The sequence below is a fragment of the Anabrus simplex genome, chromosome 2 (genome assembly GCF_040414725.1).
Source record: "Anabrus simplex isolate iqAnaSimp1 chromosome 2, ASM4041472v1, whole genome shotgun sequence".
Classification (NCBI taxonomy): domain Eukaryota; kingdom Metazoa; phylum Arthropoda; class Insecta; order Orthoptera; family Tettigoniidae; genus Anabrus; species Anabrus simplex.
In genome coordinates, this window is record NC_090266.1 from 1,105,409,200 (window position 1) to 1,105,426,624 (window position 17,425).

The 17,425-nt window shown below is 41.0% G+C and overlaps 1 protein-coding gene across 1 annotated transcript in view; it reads left to right on the forward strand.

The window, feature by feature from the left end:
- Nucleotides 1-17,425, forward strand: part of LOC136863786 (cell adhesion molecule Dscam2) — a 1,545,364-nt gene that overhangs the window by 1,441,817 nt on the left and 86,122 nt on the right. The window contains exons 31-33 of the mRNA XM_068226091.1: nucleotides 1,381-1,415; nucleotides 4,297-4,398; nucleotides 15,470-15,628. Coding sequence (XP_068082192.1) covers nucleotides 1,381-1,415; nucleotides 4,297-4,398; nucleotides 15,470-15,628 — 296 coding nt within the window. The remainder of the gene's footprint in view (nucleotides 1-1,380; nucleotides 1,416-4,296; nucleotides 4,399-15,469; nucleotides 15,629-17,425) is intronic.

The window sequence follows — 17,425 nt, forward strand, 5'->3', positions numbered from 1 at the left end:
GATTGTGGTGGAATCCGATCTCGCAACCTAGAGCACTGGAGGCAAACGACTAGCCAACTGCACTATTCAGCTGGTCAAGTGCACAATATGAAAAACGAACACTCATGATATTTACGAATCGTGAAATGTGGATATTGGTCTCGAGACCTCGAGTAAGATCTGATTTAGCTCCCAAGGGATTATGCTTGGCTCCCCTTTTTTTCACCTCTTCTGCCGTACCTTCCTCGGACAGACTCGTTCTTTGATGGCTCTGAAGCTGTTACGCTATCAGGAGGACTTCAGAAGTGGGAATCGAAAAGATACAAAAGACTGAAAGAGATCAGTCGTAGGTTTGCAATAGCTTTTTTTCTTTTCAGTTGACGTAATTCCTCGTGGACCATAGGGCATCAACGAAGCACCTCCATCTGGTCTTGTTGACAACCAGCCTGTTTATCTCACTCCATATCTTGCCTTCGTCCATTGCTTCCGTGTGTACAGATCTTCGCCACGTTTGTTTGGGTCTTCATCTCTTCCTTTCACGATAACATGTTACTACGGCGTTAAACAAAATCGTGGTTAATTTAATGTACACATTATGTCACGTGTTGTGCGACAAGTTTTGCTCTGCTCTAACATTTCATATTATCGAAATCATCACCTAGAATTCTCAACTTCACTATTGCCTACTTCAGAAACAATTATAATTTGTACTAAAGTATGCTGGTTTAAAACAACGTAGAATTAAACAAGAAATGTATCCCTAAACTGATGCATGTTGATTAGGACCACTCTCCATTACTTCAAAATCTAAGTGATATTGAACCACGAATATATAAACCATGATAAAATCTAAGTCATATTGAACCACGAATATTTAAACCATTATACGTTAAAACTAATAATACCTTTGTTTCAACCCTTGCGGCAACAACCACCACAATCTCAACAATCAATACGACTCCTTGTAGACAATCTGCGTAGAACTTCGTTTAGAATTTTAAAATTAAGTAAATGAACGAGATAGTTATCTACTCGTTATTTAACCTCGCAGACTGATTTAAAGAACAATTACATCTTTTCAAAATTATGGACTTAGTCTTATTCACACAGCAGGTCGTAAAATGGCATTGGTTACGAGATGCCACTAGGTATTTCCCCAGAATTCTAAGACACTATACAATTATGACCTCTTGAAATCCTCAAATTCCAATGTAACGATTTACTTCTAGTGATTCCTTACAATGGCATGAACGTTGAAAGAATAAACACAGAAATATATTACCTAAATGTGGGCAAATTCCTATTATTGAAGACCCATAATTTGATTGACTCGTATTTTGATTCAGGTTCCCGTTATTCGCGTATTTATTACTTTAAGAAATTGCGTCGAAAGGTCAAGAGACTCAACGTATCAATCAATCAATACAATCCATCACTACTGATCTGCATCTAGACCAGTCGCCCAGGTGGCAGAATTCCTATCTGTTGTTTTCCTAGCCTTTTCTTAAATGAATGCAAAGAAATTGGAAATTTATTGAGCACCTCCCTTGGTAAATTTTTCCAATCCCTAACTCCCCTTCCTATAAACGAATATTTTGCCCCATTTTTTCCTCTTGAATTCCAGCTTTCTCTTCATATTGTGATCTTTCCTTCTTTTAAAGACACCACTCAAACTTATTCGTCTACTGATGTCATTCCACGCCACTGACAGCTTGGAACATACTGCTTAGTCGAGCAGGTCGTCTCCTTTCTCCCAAATCTTCCCAGCCCTAACTTTGCAACATTTTTGTAACACTGCTCTTTTATCGGAAATCACCCAGAACAAATCGAGCTGCTTTTCTTTGGACTTTTTCCAGTTCTTGAATCAAGTAATCCTAGTGATGGTCCCATACATTGGAACCATACTCTAGTTTGGGTCTTACCAGAGACTTATATGCCCCCTCCTTTACATCCTTACTACAACCCCTAAATACCCTCATAACCATGTGCAGAGATCTGTACCCTTTACTTACGATCATATTTATGTGATTACCCCAACGAACACAATGATTTCCAAAAGGAACTTTCACCCCTTCAACGCAGTAATTAAGACTGAAAGGATTTTTCCTATTTATGAAACTCACAACCTGACTTTTAACCCCGTTTATCATCATACAATTGCTTACTGTCCATCTCACAACATTATCAAGGTCATTTTGCAGTTCCTCACAATCTTGTAATTTATTTATTACTGTGTACAGAATAACATCATCTGCAAAAAGCCTTATCTCTGATTTCACTTCTTTACTCATTTCATTGATATATATAGGAAAACATAAAGGTCCAATAATGCTGCCTTGAGGAATCCCCCTCTTAGGACAAATAAGGCTTCACCTACTCTTAATTATCTGAGTTCTGTTTTATAGAAATTTAGCCACCCATTCAGACACTCTTTTTTCTAGTCCAATTGCACTCGTTTCTGCCAGTAGTCTCCCATGATCTACCCTATCAAATGCCTTAGACAGGTCAATGGCAATACAGTCCATTTGACCTCCTGAATTCAGGATATCTGTTATATCTTGCTGGAATCCTACAAGTTGAGCTTCAGTGGAATAACATTACCTAAACCCAAACCGCCTTCTATCAAACCAGTTATGAATTTCGCAAACATGTCTAATATAATCAGAAAGAATGCTTTCCCAAAGCCGACATGCAATGCATGTCAAACTGACTGGCCTATAGCTTTCAGCTTTATGTCTATCACCCTTTCCTTTATGCACATCGGGCGAGTTGGCCGTGCGGTTAGGGGCCCGCAGCTGTGAGCTTGCATCCGGGAGATAGTGGGTTCGAATCCCACTGTCGGCAGCACTGAAGATGGTTTTCCGTGGTTTCCCATTTTCACACCAGGCAAATGCTGGGGATGTACCTTAATTAAGGCCACGGCCGCTTCTTTCCCACTCCTAGCTCTTTCCTATCCCATCGTCGCCATAAGACCTGTCTGTGTCGGTGCGACGTAAAGCTACTAGCCTTTATACACAGGGGCTACTATAGTAACTCTCCATTCATTTGGTATAGCTCCTTCATGCGAACAATAATCAAGTAAGTACTTCAGATATAATACTAATCCCAACACGTTGTCTTTAGTATATCCCCCGATGAAACCAGGTGGAGGTACACGTAGTTAAATATGATACTGTCTGAAATACACCCTACTGTCAAGCCCCTATATAATCAGAATGGTTTCACTTTAGAACAGCGAAACATCAGTGTGCGCAGGTGATTAGATTAGATAAAGTTAGAATATAGTTTAGATATAATTACCGCTTGTTAACTGTAGTTTATATAACGTAGTTGCCACTGTAATTGGGACACTAAGTTCTGTAGTGTGCAATAAATAAATAAATAAATAAATAAATAAATAAATAAATAAATAAATAAATTCTTCCAATTTTAATCGTGTTTATACTGTTGTGCTGCAAAGTAAGAAACGTACATTTTGAAGAGCAGCATGGAAACCTTTTGTTCAGCGTTTGGGAATAACACCTCGGGAGATTTTAAAAATGCTAACAGCGGTGTAGGGTGACTGTTGTGGGGTGAGATCAAAAGTGTTCGAGTGACATCAGCGTTTTGAAAAGGGGCGACCGTTTTCTTCTCACGTATTTTTTTCATTTAACATTCATTACCGAGGGAAAAAGGAATAGTAATCAAAGAAATTTTTCGGTATTTTTTACGTCGTTTCCGGGAATTTTTCCGTCGAGTGTGGCCTGAGATGCGGGGAAGTAGACAATGGTACCTTCTCAATACAACGCACCTGCACATCAATCCTTAGTGGTCTTAGACATTCTCACCAGACATGGAACTTCCGAGATTCAAAACTTACTTATTCACCCGACTTACCTTCTGCAACATTTTCCACTTTACAAGGATGAAACAGCATCTGAAGGGACAGCAGTTTACATGCGCAAATGAGATAAAAGCAGCATCGTAGGAGAGAACGGGAGTTTGCGAAAGGTAGCTTCCACTAGTGCTTACAGAAGCAAAAGTATATATCCATCCAAGAGGATAACTTTGAAATTCGTTATACGTAGATAGTTTAAAGTATTCACATGAGGGATTATACACCAAGACCCCGGACATTCGGATCCTACCCCGCATGTGCCTATGATCAATATTTTACAAAAGTCAACTTGTGTAAAATCCCACATTGCAACATGTAAATTTTATTGATCAGGTGTGAAATCTAAATAAAATACTCGTATGCGGTGTAACATACTTTACTGTTCTACCTGTCCGTAGGAACTGCATCGCCAACTTCCAATCGTGTGGGAGGCAATGACGATGTGGGATTTTATTTGGACTTGAAGCTCATTATACCACTGGTCGTGTCAGCTTTAGCCTTGCTCCTCGCAGTTCTGGCTGTGTACTACTGTCTCAAGAAAAGTAAGTAAATAATCCTTATTTTTAGTAGAAATGTGAAAGGCGTTCATTCGGTCGAACACAATTCTAATATAAACGAAAAGTTAAACGAACTAGTGATAACGTTTATGATTCAGTTCCTCTGTCTAAACGTCATTGTTTTTGTTAAAGTTTGTGTTCGACTGACCGAAAACTTTCCACATTGTCACTGTTAATAAGTCACATTAATAACGATGTCTTTTAACCAATTAGATCATGCAATTTATTCATATTCATCATGTGTCATTATGAAATCTACTACTGATCGGTTATACAGGTTGACTCCAAAGGTTGCGCAGAAACTGAAGTAACCCATAGAGAGGTCTAAACACAACTTTCGAATTAGGACATATAGTCAAGAACGAACCCCTGCGTCAGGGCAAGCCTGGAAATGCCAGGAATGTCATAGGCCTAATGTCTTAATTTTTTATTTTTCCTAAATGTTCTACATTCCTAAGCAATTCAGAGCTGAAAAACAGTGGTGTGATATTCGTTTTACCGAGACAGGTGGCCGTGCGGTTAGTGGCACTCAGCTGTGAGCTTTCGTTTGGGAGATAGTGGGTTCGAGCCCCACTGTTGGCAGCTCTGAGGATGGTTTTTCGTAGTTTCCCATTTTCACACCAGCCAAATGCTTTGTCTGTACCTTAATTAAGACCACGGTAGCTTCCTTCCCTTCTAGCCCTTTCCTATCCCAATGTCGCCCTAAGACCTCCCTGTGTCGGTGCGACATAAAACAAATTGTAAATAATAGTAATAGAATTACTTCCAAACTGGAGCTGATTATCGAAATCTCGTCTTTTAAAACAACAATAAATCAATCAATCAAACAATCAACCAATCAATCACTCGGTCAATGACTTCCACACTTGCTAGTTAGGCTACACAGTACTAGCAGTACTAATGATCATAGGTGCAAATAACACTTATATTAGAACAGGAAGCTTTCATGAAGAGCATGAACGGGTACTACACAGTATATGCTGCGAAGTTCCTACTAAATGCTGCGCCTCGTCCTGACTAAGAGAGCAAACGCAGGAACGAAAGTAGGCCATATATAGGCAGGTTCAAATCCCAAGCAGTATTTTTATTGTATTTTATTGTGAGCATAGTATGGTATTTATTGAACATAACAGGCATTCAGCCCAGACACATGTCTACAATGCCCCGTTCGTTGCACAAACAACTTCCAACGAAAAGAAAAACACGAGACTCCTTGGGCATTCCATGAGGTCCATCAGTTACTCCGGAAACTTGACACTCCCTAGAGAGGGTCACCACAGTAGTCATCCTCAGTCCCTACATGCCGCGTCCATCGTATCCACTGGATATTCAGAAAACAAGATAAAAATAAGAAATAATAATAATGATAATAAGAAGAAGGATAAGCTTACGACCTACTACTACTGTCCGGCCGTGTCATCACCCCTGGTGAGAAAAAGGCCACACACCCAGTGATGACACGACCGGCCCTATCCGTGGGGCCCAAAAGAAGACCCCAACAACCCCTACCACTTGACAGTGCAGTTTTCTCACCATTCCATTTGCGGCCAGCCACATGAGGCAGAAACCGCTCTCCACCTGTGCCCCGCCTCTATCACTCTTCGCTCCACATATACCTCCATCATTCCTTTACATATTTGGGGTAGGCCCGTCTTACCCCGTCCTATTACGGATATGTCCTGCTCTCCAGCTACCCATCTCTCCTTACCATCCCTTACGGTACATAAATAGTGAAAAAACAGCAGATGCCAAAATAAATACAACTAGGTGTCGTAATGCTAAAATAATACTACTAATAATAATTTAATATAATAATAATAATAATAATAATAATAATAATAATAATAATAATAATAATAATAATAATAATTGAATACCCTACAATTCCAGTAAACAAATAAATAAAACTCATCTAGCCCTACTCTATCATCTAATTCTGCCTAAACTTTCTCATCTAAATCTTCCTTAAATTCTACACACAGCAATTACGATAGTTCATTTCTGCACGATCCACTGACTTCACATTTCAACATCCTCAGCACATGTGCTTGCCTGCTCAACTACTGAGTTAGCATTCTTGTCCACTGACCTACTACTAGATGGATTCCAGTGCACTATTAGTCAACAGTCGCATAATATTCTGTCATATCACAATCGATAAGGCCTCCTACAGTTATAAAATCTAATCAGATCTCTAACGTAATTACGTTACTCGCATCTTCACGTTTTAAAAGACTTAAACGCTCCTCTTCCTTTGCAGCCTTAACTCATCCACTTATTCATCCCATGCATCTTCCTCTCTCAACTTCCTTTCACAATTTTTTTAATCGCGCATAAGTACCTGTTCAACTCTCCTCCATCTACCCATTGCCTAATAATCCACCTAACAATTTTCTGCTCATCCCCTTTTCCCATTAATTCACGATGTTTGGCTCTCAATAAACTATTCCTTCTCTTACTCCTTTCTTTACAATTACCAATTCAATAATAATAATAATGCTACTTGCTTTACGTCCCACTAACTACTTTTACGGTTTTCGGAGACGCCGAGGTGCCGGAATTTTGTCCCGCAGGAGTTCTTTTACGTGCCAGTAAATCTACCGACACGAGGCTGACATATTTGAGCACCTTCAAATATCACCGGGCTGAGCCAGGATCGAACCTGCCAAGTTGCAATTACCAATTAAGTGAAAATCGTCGCTTACTACCCCACATAATGCACATACTGTCTTGTCTCTCCCCTTTAACCAACCCTTATTCATATATAGTCCCATCAACCACCATACCACCCTACCCCTGTTTAACCTATCCACATATCTAATATTTATCCCAGTTACTTCCATTACTTTATTAAAACACTAAGCGAACTTCTTTGCCTACTTTCCTCTAATAATTTCAGCCTTTGCGTATCTCTAATCCTCCTCGAAAGCACCCCCAGCCCTCTGGCTTCTTTCTTCGTCCAAATCTCTGCCCACATGTACCCCAAGCCCACCTTCTCCATGTATCTCTTTTTTTCTAGCCAGCATCCCTTATACATGCTCTTCAATTGTTGCTTGTATGCTGCTTGCAACACCCTCTCTCCTTCTTCCCTTTTCAATATCATTCAATATTTAACTACTCTTTTCACACATTCTACATCTGTATCTTCCCCACACATAAATTCAACCCCTGCATTCGCTGTGCACTGAGGGAGCCGCATCACCGACTTACCAAATTTACTAATAATTTGTCTTAATTCCACTCTCTTTTCATCCAACCCCCATACTTCCGCCCCATACATTACCCTACTGAATACAATCGATCTTAAAAGTAACCTCAAGGTTCTATAGCTAATACCCGGAAATTTAGCCAACAAGTTTTTGACTGAGGCTAAGGCGGCCATCGCCTTACTTCTCGCTCTTGTAATTTGATCCTCCCAAGTCCCTTCTCTGTTAACAATCACTCCTAGATATTCCAACTTGCTTACTTGTTCCAACCTCTCTCCCTGCACCATCCAATTCAGATTTTTCTTTCTTCCTTCGTATGCCTGTGCTACTAACACTTTAGATTTGTTCCCGTTAATTTTCAAGGCCCAATTCTTTGCGAAATCTGACATTGCATTTAAGCTTTTCTGCAACCTACCTGCGGTTAGAGTCATCAATAACACATCGTCTGCAAATATCAATCCCAGTATCTCCAACCCATTAATCACCGGCACGGCCCAGTTGTTCCCCCCGTGGCCATCCAAAATATCATTAATAAATAAAATAAACAATAACGGAGATAATTTGCACCCTTGTTTTAAACCCACCTTAGACTCCATGGGTCTACTCAACCTGCCTTCTCCCAATTTTACACAGCATCTGACCACCTTATATATTGCCTCCACTGCCCGTATCATCTTTCCCGAAACCCCCAACCTACCCAGTTTTTCTAATAGAGCCCTTCTATTTACCTCATTAAAAGCCTTTTCAAAGTCAATTGCCGCTACAGAAACCTTACCTATTGACAGGATCATATATTTCTCTAACATCGTCTTCACTATCATTATATTGTCTGCTGTTCTTTTCTTTTTTCTAAACCCCCCTTCATAATCTCACAAGACTTCGTTTCTTTCGGCCCATTCTCTTAAAATATCCGCCAACACCCCTGTATAAATTTTACTTAAGGAATCTAACAGAGATATACCCCTATAATTATTCATACTGTTTTTACTACCTTTCTTCTTGTATATTGGACATACAATTCCTGTTTCCCACTCCTTTGTGTACTTCCCCCCATCAAAAACCTTATTGAGTAATTTCACTATGCCCTCTACCATTGTCCCATTTTTGCTAATTTATTTCCAAAACTTATTATTGATACCATTGCAACCCCCCTCCGACCTGCCCCTGATTCCTCTTAGCTCTCCCAAAGTTTCTTCTCTTGTGATTTCTTTGTCTAGTTTGCATATTGCAACTCCCCTGTCTCTCCAAATTACTTCTTCCCCCATCTCATTCAACCATTCCTCCCCCTTCCGCCCGAGTAATTCACTAAAGTAGCTCACCCACTGTTCATCCTCAATACTCGTTTTTTTGCTATTGGCTTTACATCGCACCGACACAGTTAGGTCTTATGGCGACGATGGGATAGGAAAAGTCTAGGAGTTGGAAGGAAGCGGACGTGGCCTTAATTAAGATACAGTCCCAGCATTTGCCTGGTGTGAAAATGGGAAACCACGGAAAACCATCTTCAGGGCTGCCGACAGTGGGATTCGACTCCCGGATGCAAGCTCACAGCCGCGCGCCTCTAACCACACGGCCAACTCTCCCGGTAATACTCGTTTTCTCTAGTCTCCTTCCACCCTTATTTATTCTGTTTATCCTTTTCAAAACTTTTTCCATACTATTCATCCTACATTATTTAGTTATCGTTTCAGTTTGTTCCACCATCCATGCCTTTTCCATCTCACAAATTTTCTTTTTGAAGTCCTTCCTTAACTTACAGAAAGCCTCTCTTTCTGCGCTCCCACCTTTTTTCCTATACTCTTCTAACGCTCCCAAAACCCTCTTTCGCATTCCCTCACACTCTTTATTAAACCATTCTTCTCCCTATTTCTTTTTCTCCTTCTACCTTTTTCAGCCTAAGTTGTCCTCTTGATTGGATGTAGAAGCAATTCCAAGGCTTTATCAATATTATTTTCCTCTAACGCAATCTCCCATCCATATTTTAGTAACTGTAACTCTTCTTTTACTACCGTATCCCATTCCCGTCCCACTTTCTCTGTTCATTTATATTTAATATATCCTCACCCTAGTTCATCCTTCTTCTTAACCTCTTTCTATATATGCTTCTCCTCCCCCGTTTTAACAACACCCGCACTGGAAAATGGTGTGATTCAATCTAATCTCCTACTTCCATCCTTACAGTTTCCTCTAACACTCCTTCCGAGCTTAATACTATAACAATCACTCTACCTCCCTGCTCAGAAACATACGTCAACTTCCCAGTACTGTCGCCCTCCTTCCATCCATTCAAAATATATAAAATCTCCGCTGCGCACATCTCTAAGAACTTCTCGCCATAGCTGTTTATGGCTTTCACTTCTTCTACTTTTCAACATAAGCCTCCCTTCTTCTCTACTATAAACTGGGCTCTGTTCCCCTATTCTTGCGTTCCAATCTGCAAATAACAACATGTCTTCTTCATCTGCAAACTTCTCTCTTATCATACTAATGTTCACCAATTTCTCTTCAAAAAGTGCTTATTTGTACATAAGGAACTTCTAGGATGGCAATGTACGAAATCTAAACTTATTTTCTTCATCCTTCCCTCTACCCACCCCATATTAAATCTCTTCCAGATAGCTTCTTGCATGTCTGTCTCAATATCCTCTACTAGTCCACCAATTTCTTCCTTGATTAGAAGTACAATTCCTCCTGGGGTGCGTCCCTTACTCCTCTCCTTTCTTTTGTATTTATATTTAACCACAAACCAGTTCCATGATACCTCTTTACTTGTTTCAAGTCACGTCTCCAAAAGTGCCACAACTTCAAAACTTTCTACTACTTCCTTAACCTTTTTATTTCCTAATTTGCTTAATAGCCCTTCAATATTCACACATCCTATTTTCCAATATAGTTATAACTTATCCTCCCTCGCTTCCAAATTTCCTCCCTTATTCTTACTCCTAGTTACTCTAGTCCCCTCACTCTCTGTTTCCATGTCTCCTTTTTGAACATTTTTTGTCGTTCTCTGCCCTCAGTATCCTCCATACCTTTGCACACTTCCCCCACAAGTCTTTTAGACTCTTACTTCCTCCTCTGTTCAAAACTGCTTTACCTCTCTGTTGGTCACTCTTCTCACCTCCTTTATTGTTCTCTGAACCACTGCACACTGCTCCCAACGGTTCTTGCGACTCTCCCTCACTCACCACTTCACTGCTCAGTTCTTCTACATCCACACTGCACTGTCCACTTCCACCTGGGTTGATCTCCACACTTTTCTAGACTCCATCCCTAGTTGTTTCTGCTTCCTTCCTTCCATCTTGTACTGCCATCACTCCCACATCGGTACTTACATGTTTGTCCATCTCTTTCAGTTTTGACACTGAGTGCTCTCTAACCCATCTTTCATTCATCACCACCAGTCTCTGCCCTCTTATGCGGGCTTTTAGCCCTTGCTGTCTCGCTCTCCAAAGATGCCTATTCAAAATCTTCATATTTTCACCACCTTCTTTTCCCATGTCTCTTTTCACCCATACTTTCTGTCCCCGTAAGTTGTTGCCGTTTCTTATCACTATTTCAGCCATTAGGGTAGAGAATAACTTTACCTTAATTGGTGTCCGTCCTTTAGCCTTGCCCACTCTTTCAACATCGTCTATGTCAGCTTCACTGAAATTTATCTTCATCTTATTCTGTAAGACCTCTACCACCTTATAGTTTATGTCAACGTTGCCTTCCTTCTCACCTTCCTCCACACCATATATAAATATAGATTTCTTCATTCTCTCCTGACTGCACCCTTCTGCTTCCTTCTTCATCTTCATCACCTCCTCTTCTAGATATTTTACCTTCCCTATTAACAACTCTATTTCTTTCTAATTGTTGAGCGTTCTGTTATTCGATTATTCTGTCTTTTTTTCTATCCATTTCTTCATATTCCCTATCTCCTTTCTCTGCTCTTTCATCATGTCCTTTATTTCTTGCACCTGATCCCAAAGGCAATGTTCTTGTATAACTTCCGTTACTAACACCTTAAGTGCTGCCAAATATTCCATGCTGAAGTTGCCCCTGGTATTTGGGCCGAGGCTTAATTCCACGCGCCCAATGACCAGTAGCACAGCTAAAACTACTGCTACCAGCACCGCTTACCCATTTTTATCACCTCTTCTTTTTTACAAGCCCATTCCTGAACTCCTTCCTCTGCTTCCACTGCCACCTCCCAATCGCGACCCGGTATTGCTCAGTTCCAACCATATTCACAGCACGCACTGCACAACGCGACTACACTCCCCGCTTCCTCATGCTAGACTGGTGAGCATAATATGGGCACACATCTAATCATTGTCAAAGAATGAATTTTTATTTGGCCCTGAAAAGATCCCTTTCTATTCTTTCAGGAATTCGCTTATGTTTCAAACGTTGCAACTCTTCTTCTTCTTCTTCTTCTTCTTCTTCTTCTTCTTCTTCTTCTTCTTCTTCTTCTTCTTAATTCCGTTTACCCTCCAGGGTTTGTTTTCCCTCGTAGTAACCGTTACCGATTCTGAACTCCGGCAGACCCAAATCTGTGTCTTGCAGCCAAAAATCGCATCACTACTTCGAACTTCAGTTGTGCTGTTAATACTGATCTCGTGTTTGTATCTTGCTTTTGCATCATTGGAAAGATATTTTGCATTAATTCATGACAACTTGCTACGTACATCGGCAAATGATTTTCGAATGAATAAGTATCTTTAAGAAACAGTTGTTTAATTAAATTAGCCAACGCTCCCTACTTTTTGCGACTAAGTATCCATTTCCATGTCCATATTCGTTTTCCCGTTGGTCTGGTAACTTTCATCACTTCTTACGAAAATAAATCAATCAAAACCCGTCTTAATCCATCAACAATCTCTCGACGAAGGAGTTCAATGTCATCCATCTGCTGCAGATCAGTTTCATCGACTGAGAAAAGGATGCAATGTGCATACTAAACACACACAGCATTGTGTGTACAGTGAATAGCGTGAGGAAACGAGCAGCATGCTATTAAAGCAGCATGTACACCCAGTCTTACTGTAGTGTGCTACCGGCCGTTCTCTAAGATAGATGTAAGTAGAGTTCTATAGCACCGGGCGAGTTGGCCGTGCGGTTAGGGGCGTGCGGTTAAAGACGCGCGGCTGTGAGCTTGCATCCGGGAGACAGTGGGTTCGAACCGCACTGTCGACAGCCCTGAAGATGGTTTCCAGTGGTTTCCCATTTTCACATCAGGCAAATGCTGGAGCTGTACCTTATTTGAGGCCACGTCCGCTTCCTTCCCATTCCTACGCCTTTCCTCTCCCATCGTCGCTATAAGACCTATCTGTGTCGGTGCGACGTAAATCAGATTGTAAAAAAATACTAAGAACACATTAACACTCCTATGTCACACCGAGTGAATTGGCTGCAAGGTACGCGGCATGTAGCTGTAAGCTTGCATTCGGGATATGGTGGGTTTGACCCACGTTGACAGCTTTAAAGATGGTTTCCCATGTTCACACGAAGCTGGGGCTGTACCTCAATTAAGGCAACGAAGGCGTCCTTCCTCGTCACCCTTCCCCGTCCATTGTCGCCGAAAAACCTTCTGAGTTAAAACGACGTTAATACCCTGGCAAAGAAAGAAACTCGTACGATATTCTGTTTGAATATTTATATTTATAGTGACGACGTATATTTGTAAACGTATTATATTGGATGAAAGAGTTTGGCATAAATGTCCACCGTATCATTGGTTACTTCTTATAGTTTTACAGCATTTTGCATAAAAATGTATTTATGTCTGTACATTATAAATTTCCGGCTAATAAATTCGCCTTTAGCTCGGATGAGTTCTTAAATCCATTTTCGTATCCATTCCTGCCTGTTTCTGTGTTTTTCTGTTTGACTGTTAGACTGTGGAAGTATCACGCCAAATATACTGGAAAGAATATAGAAGGCAAACTGAAAAGTAAACTAGACCAGAAATCGTTAAAATATTGCTAAGTAGGTGAGGGATTATAGGGAACTTCTCCGTGTTTTTGCATATATTCCCATGTTTAATGTTTAGAAAGACTGGCATACACAGTAACTACAATACAGTTATGAGAAAGAAACATTTGGAAGCTCTTTTTGTTTAACTCATTATGTGGTCGGATGAGCCACAGATGTGGAAAACTGTTTCTGATGTTTTTCAATTAATAATAATAATAATAATAATAATAATAATAATAATAATAATTTTAATAATTTTAATGATGTGTCTGTGGTTTTCTCCCTGGATACTCCACGCTCTCCAGGAAAATAGTAACTTATTTTAAGTCCCGAGCCACCAACCCAAATCGAATTCCTATTAAAATTAGTCACAGAACACATACTACTACAGCCATCACAGTAACTCTGATTGTCAGACACGTTTCGACACGTTCGAATACGCGAGATGATGACTAATATAATGTTCTAAGCCCCTAAAACTAATCAACCATTACATTTTTATTTGAGGTGCGCTCTGTCTTGTCTGCTGCCACTTATCTCACATCCGCTAGATGGCATAGTGCTAGAGGGATTATGCAATTGTACAAAAACTAACCCGTTAATGGTGGATATAACTCCTACAGTAAACTTCCGAGTAATCGTGTGTGAGTTACCCGAATTGGGGTTAGTCGTGCAGCCTAATAAATACAGTAATAAGAAGTAAATAAATGTACTGTAGTGTGCATTCTTTTCTTCCCGCTTTTGAATTTGATTTTTTGTAAGATAAGCTGTTAAGAAATATAAATTTTATAACTAGATACAATCCCTCTTCACGTGACAATATGGTACTGCGTCCGTTGATGTCTGCCTATCTTCTTTGTGAAAATTGAATTCAATCTCAAATTTCTGTTGTTTATCAGTTTTACCTCGTCACGGCAGGAAAACGCAAGGAAACTATTAAATAATAAAACAAAAATTGTAAGTCATAAACGAATTCGAAAAAAAAAGGTATAACAGTCTATAGTGAAGCATGTACCGAGCGTGTGGCCGCGTGGATTGGTCAGATTGCATTTGGGAGACAGTAGGTTCGAACCTCACTCCCGGCAGCGCTGAAGATTGTTTTCCGTGGTTTATTATTTTCACACCAGGAAAATGCTGAGGTTATGCGTAATTAAGGCCATGGTCCCTTTCTCCCCACTCCTAGCCCTTTCCTATCTGTGTCGGTGCGACATAAAGCAAATTGTAAAACGAAAGTGTGTATGTACAAAAGAATTCGAGAAGGTGACCTCACTGTCACTGTGAACAATAGTATCGCGTTGTGATACGTTACGCGAGAATATGAGTGAACAAGACGCGACATTTTTACTAGTTGCTTTGCGTCGCACTGACACAGATAGTTCTTATGGCGACGATGGGAGAGGGAAAGGCTGGGACTGGGAAGGAAGCGGCCGTGGCCTTAATTAAGGTACAGCCCCACCATTAGCCTGGTGTAAAATTGGGAAACCACGGAAAACCATCTTCACGGCTGCCGACAGTGGGGTTCGAACCCACTATCTCCCGGATGAAAGCTTACAGCTGGGCGCCCCTAACTACATGGCCAACTCGCCCGGTACGAGACATTTTGTCGGCAAGGAAAATACACAGTGTCGTGAGGAAATGTTTAATTTCTCTCAAGACAGACAAACAAACATACAAACAAACAAACAAACAAATATTGCACGGTATGTTTCAAAATTAACTCTTCCTTGTAATGTTTCAGTGTTTCCTACCATGTTACCAATAAATAATTGACTGCGTTGGATTATGTATGTTTTCGATTTTCTTTTTTGTTCTACCCTTCATTAGCCCGAACAACCGGGAGTTTACTGTTGATGCAAGTAAGAATATAATTATATTTTATATTTTAACAGGACCATTGTTGGGGGAGTCGGCTAGTCTTCACGAGTCCCAGACTGCGGCTGCCTTGGATAACAAACAGAACATGGAACAGAGAGAGCAGTACTATGCTACTGTAAGGAAACCACTTCGATCTCCTGTCCGTGAGATGGCTACTCTGGAGCGAATACCAGGTTAGCAATGTTCATACAGCATTTGTACAGCATGTGAAAAATACAAGCTACACGAACATTACTATAGGTGTCAACTAAGACATGTCACTTTAAGGGAACTAAGACTTATACAGGAGTAGAACTCCATGCCAGGCTTATGTGGACTGATAACATAAACATTGAAAACTACTTTGTTGCACTTATCTGTGAAAAAAATGTGGACGTCTATCACTGGAATGCTCTATGAAGCAGTGTGTGTACCCCCTCCCAAGTGTCTCCAGGTTATCTGAGACAATGGAAAGTTGAATAGTCTATCTCTTTTTATTGTTGTTAGAGTTATCAGTTTCAGTATTGTGTAGTAAAATGCAATCAAATGTTTATTCATGAAAAATGAAAATCCACAGCTTGTTTCCAGTCATACGACCTGGTCAGGAATGGAACGAATGAAATGAAATGTCGTATGCCTTTTAGTGCCGGGATATCCCAGGACGGGTTCGGCTCGCCAAGTGCAGGTCTTTCTATTTGACGCATGTAGGCGACCTGCGCGTCGTGATGAGGATGAAAAGATGATGAAGACAACACATACACCCAGCCCCCGAGCCATTGGAATTAACCAATTAAGGTTAAAATCCCCGACCCGGCCGGGAATCGAACCCGGGACCCTCTGAACCGAAGGCCAGTACGCTGACCGTTCAGCCAACGAGTCGGACATGGAATGAATGAAGCCCCCATTTAGCGGCGAGGATAGGAATTGTGCCGGCTGACGAAGCCTGTCGCACTCCTCTGGGGCAATGATTAATGACTGATAGATAAAATGAAATGATATTGGAGAGTACTGCTGTAATGAAGGATGACAGGAAAACCGGAGTTTCAGGAGAAAAACCTGTCCAGTGACCGGGATTTGAAGCACGGAACCCATCGGTGAGAGGCCGGCGCGGTGTCACCTGAGCCACGGAGGCTCTTGTATTATTCATCCCGGCCGGGCTGAGTAGCGCAGACGGTAGGGCACTGGCCTTCTGATCCCAACTTGGCAAGTTCGATCCTGGCTCAGTCCGATGGTATTTGAAGGCGGCCAAATACGTCAGCCTCGTGTGGGTAGATTCACTGGCACGTTAAAGAAATCCTGCGGAACAAAATTCTGTAAAAGTAGGTAGTAGGATGTAAAGTCAATAACATCATCATTAACGAAATATCGGAATTTCCGGCTATCCAAATCGTGTGTTTTCTCATTGAGCAGGATAAACGAGTTTCCGTTGTAGAAAAATGCAATCATCGTTTAAAGTGATGAACAAAAAAATCGCATATAGGAGAATGTGAGGGCATATTTTAGATGTTCAAATAATTTTGACGAGAAAATGTTTGTCAATCTTTTATTAGGACCTGGTCAGGACGCGCTAACCATTGCACCGAAGAGGAACACAAAGGAATGTTTCACTTTCACCTCAGGCTACACCATAAGAGATAGGCGTTTGACATTAGCGCTGCGATTGCTGAAATAACTGAATAGAACAACAATCCGATAGATACCTACCGGGCGAGTTGGCCGTGTGGTTAGGGGCGCGCAGCTGTGAGCTTGCATTCGGGAGATAGTGGGTTTGAACCCACTGTCGGCAGCCTTGAAGATGGTTTTCGGTGGTTTCCCATTTTCACACAAGGCAAATGCTGGGGCTGTACCTTGATGAAGGCCACGGCCGCTTCCTTCCCCCTCCTAGGCCGTTCCTATCCCAATGATGCCACAAGACCTATCTGTGTCGGTGCGACGTAAAGCAAATAGCGATAGATACCTGTTATCAGGGTAACAAGGTTTGTCATCCAGTT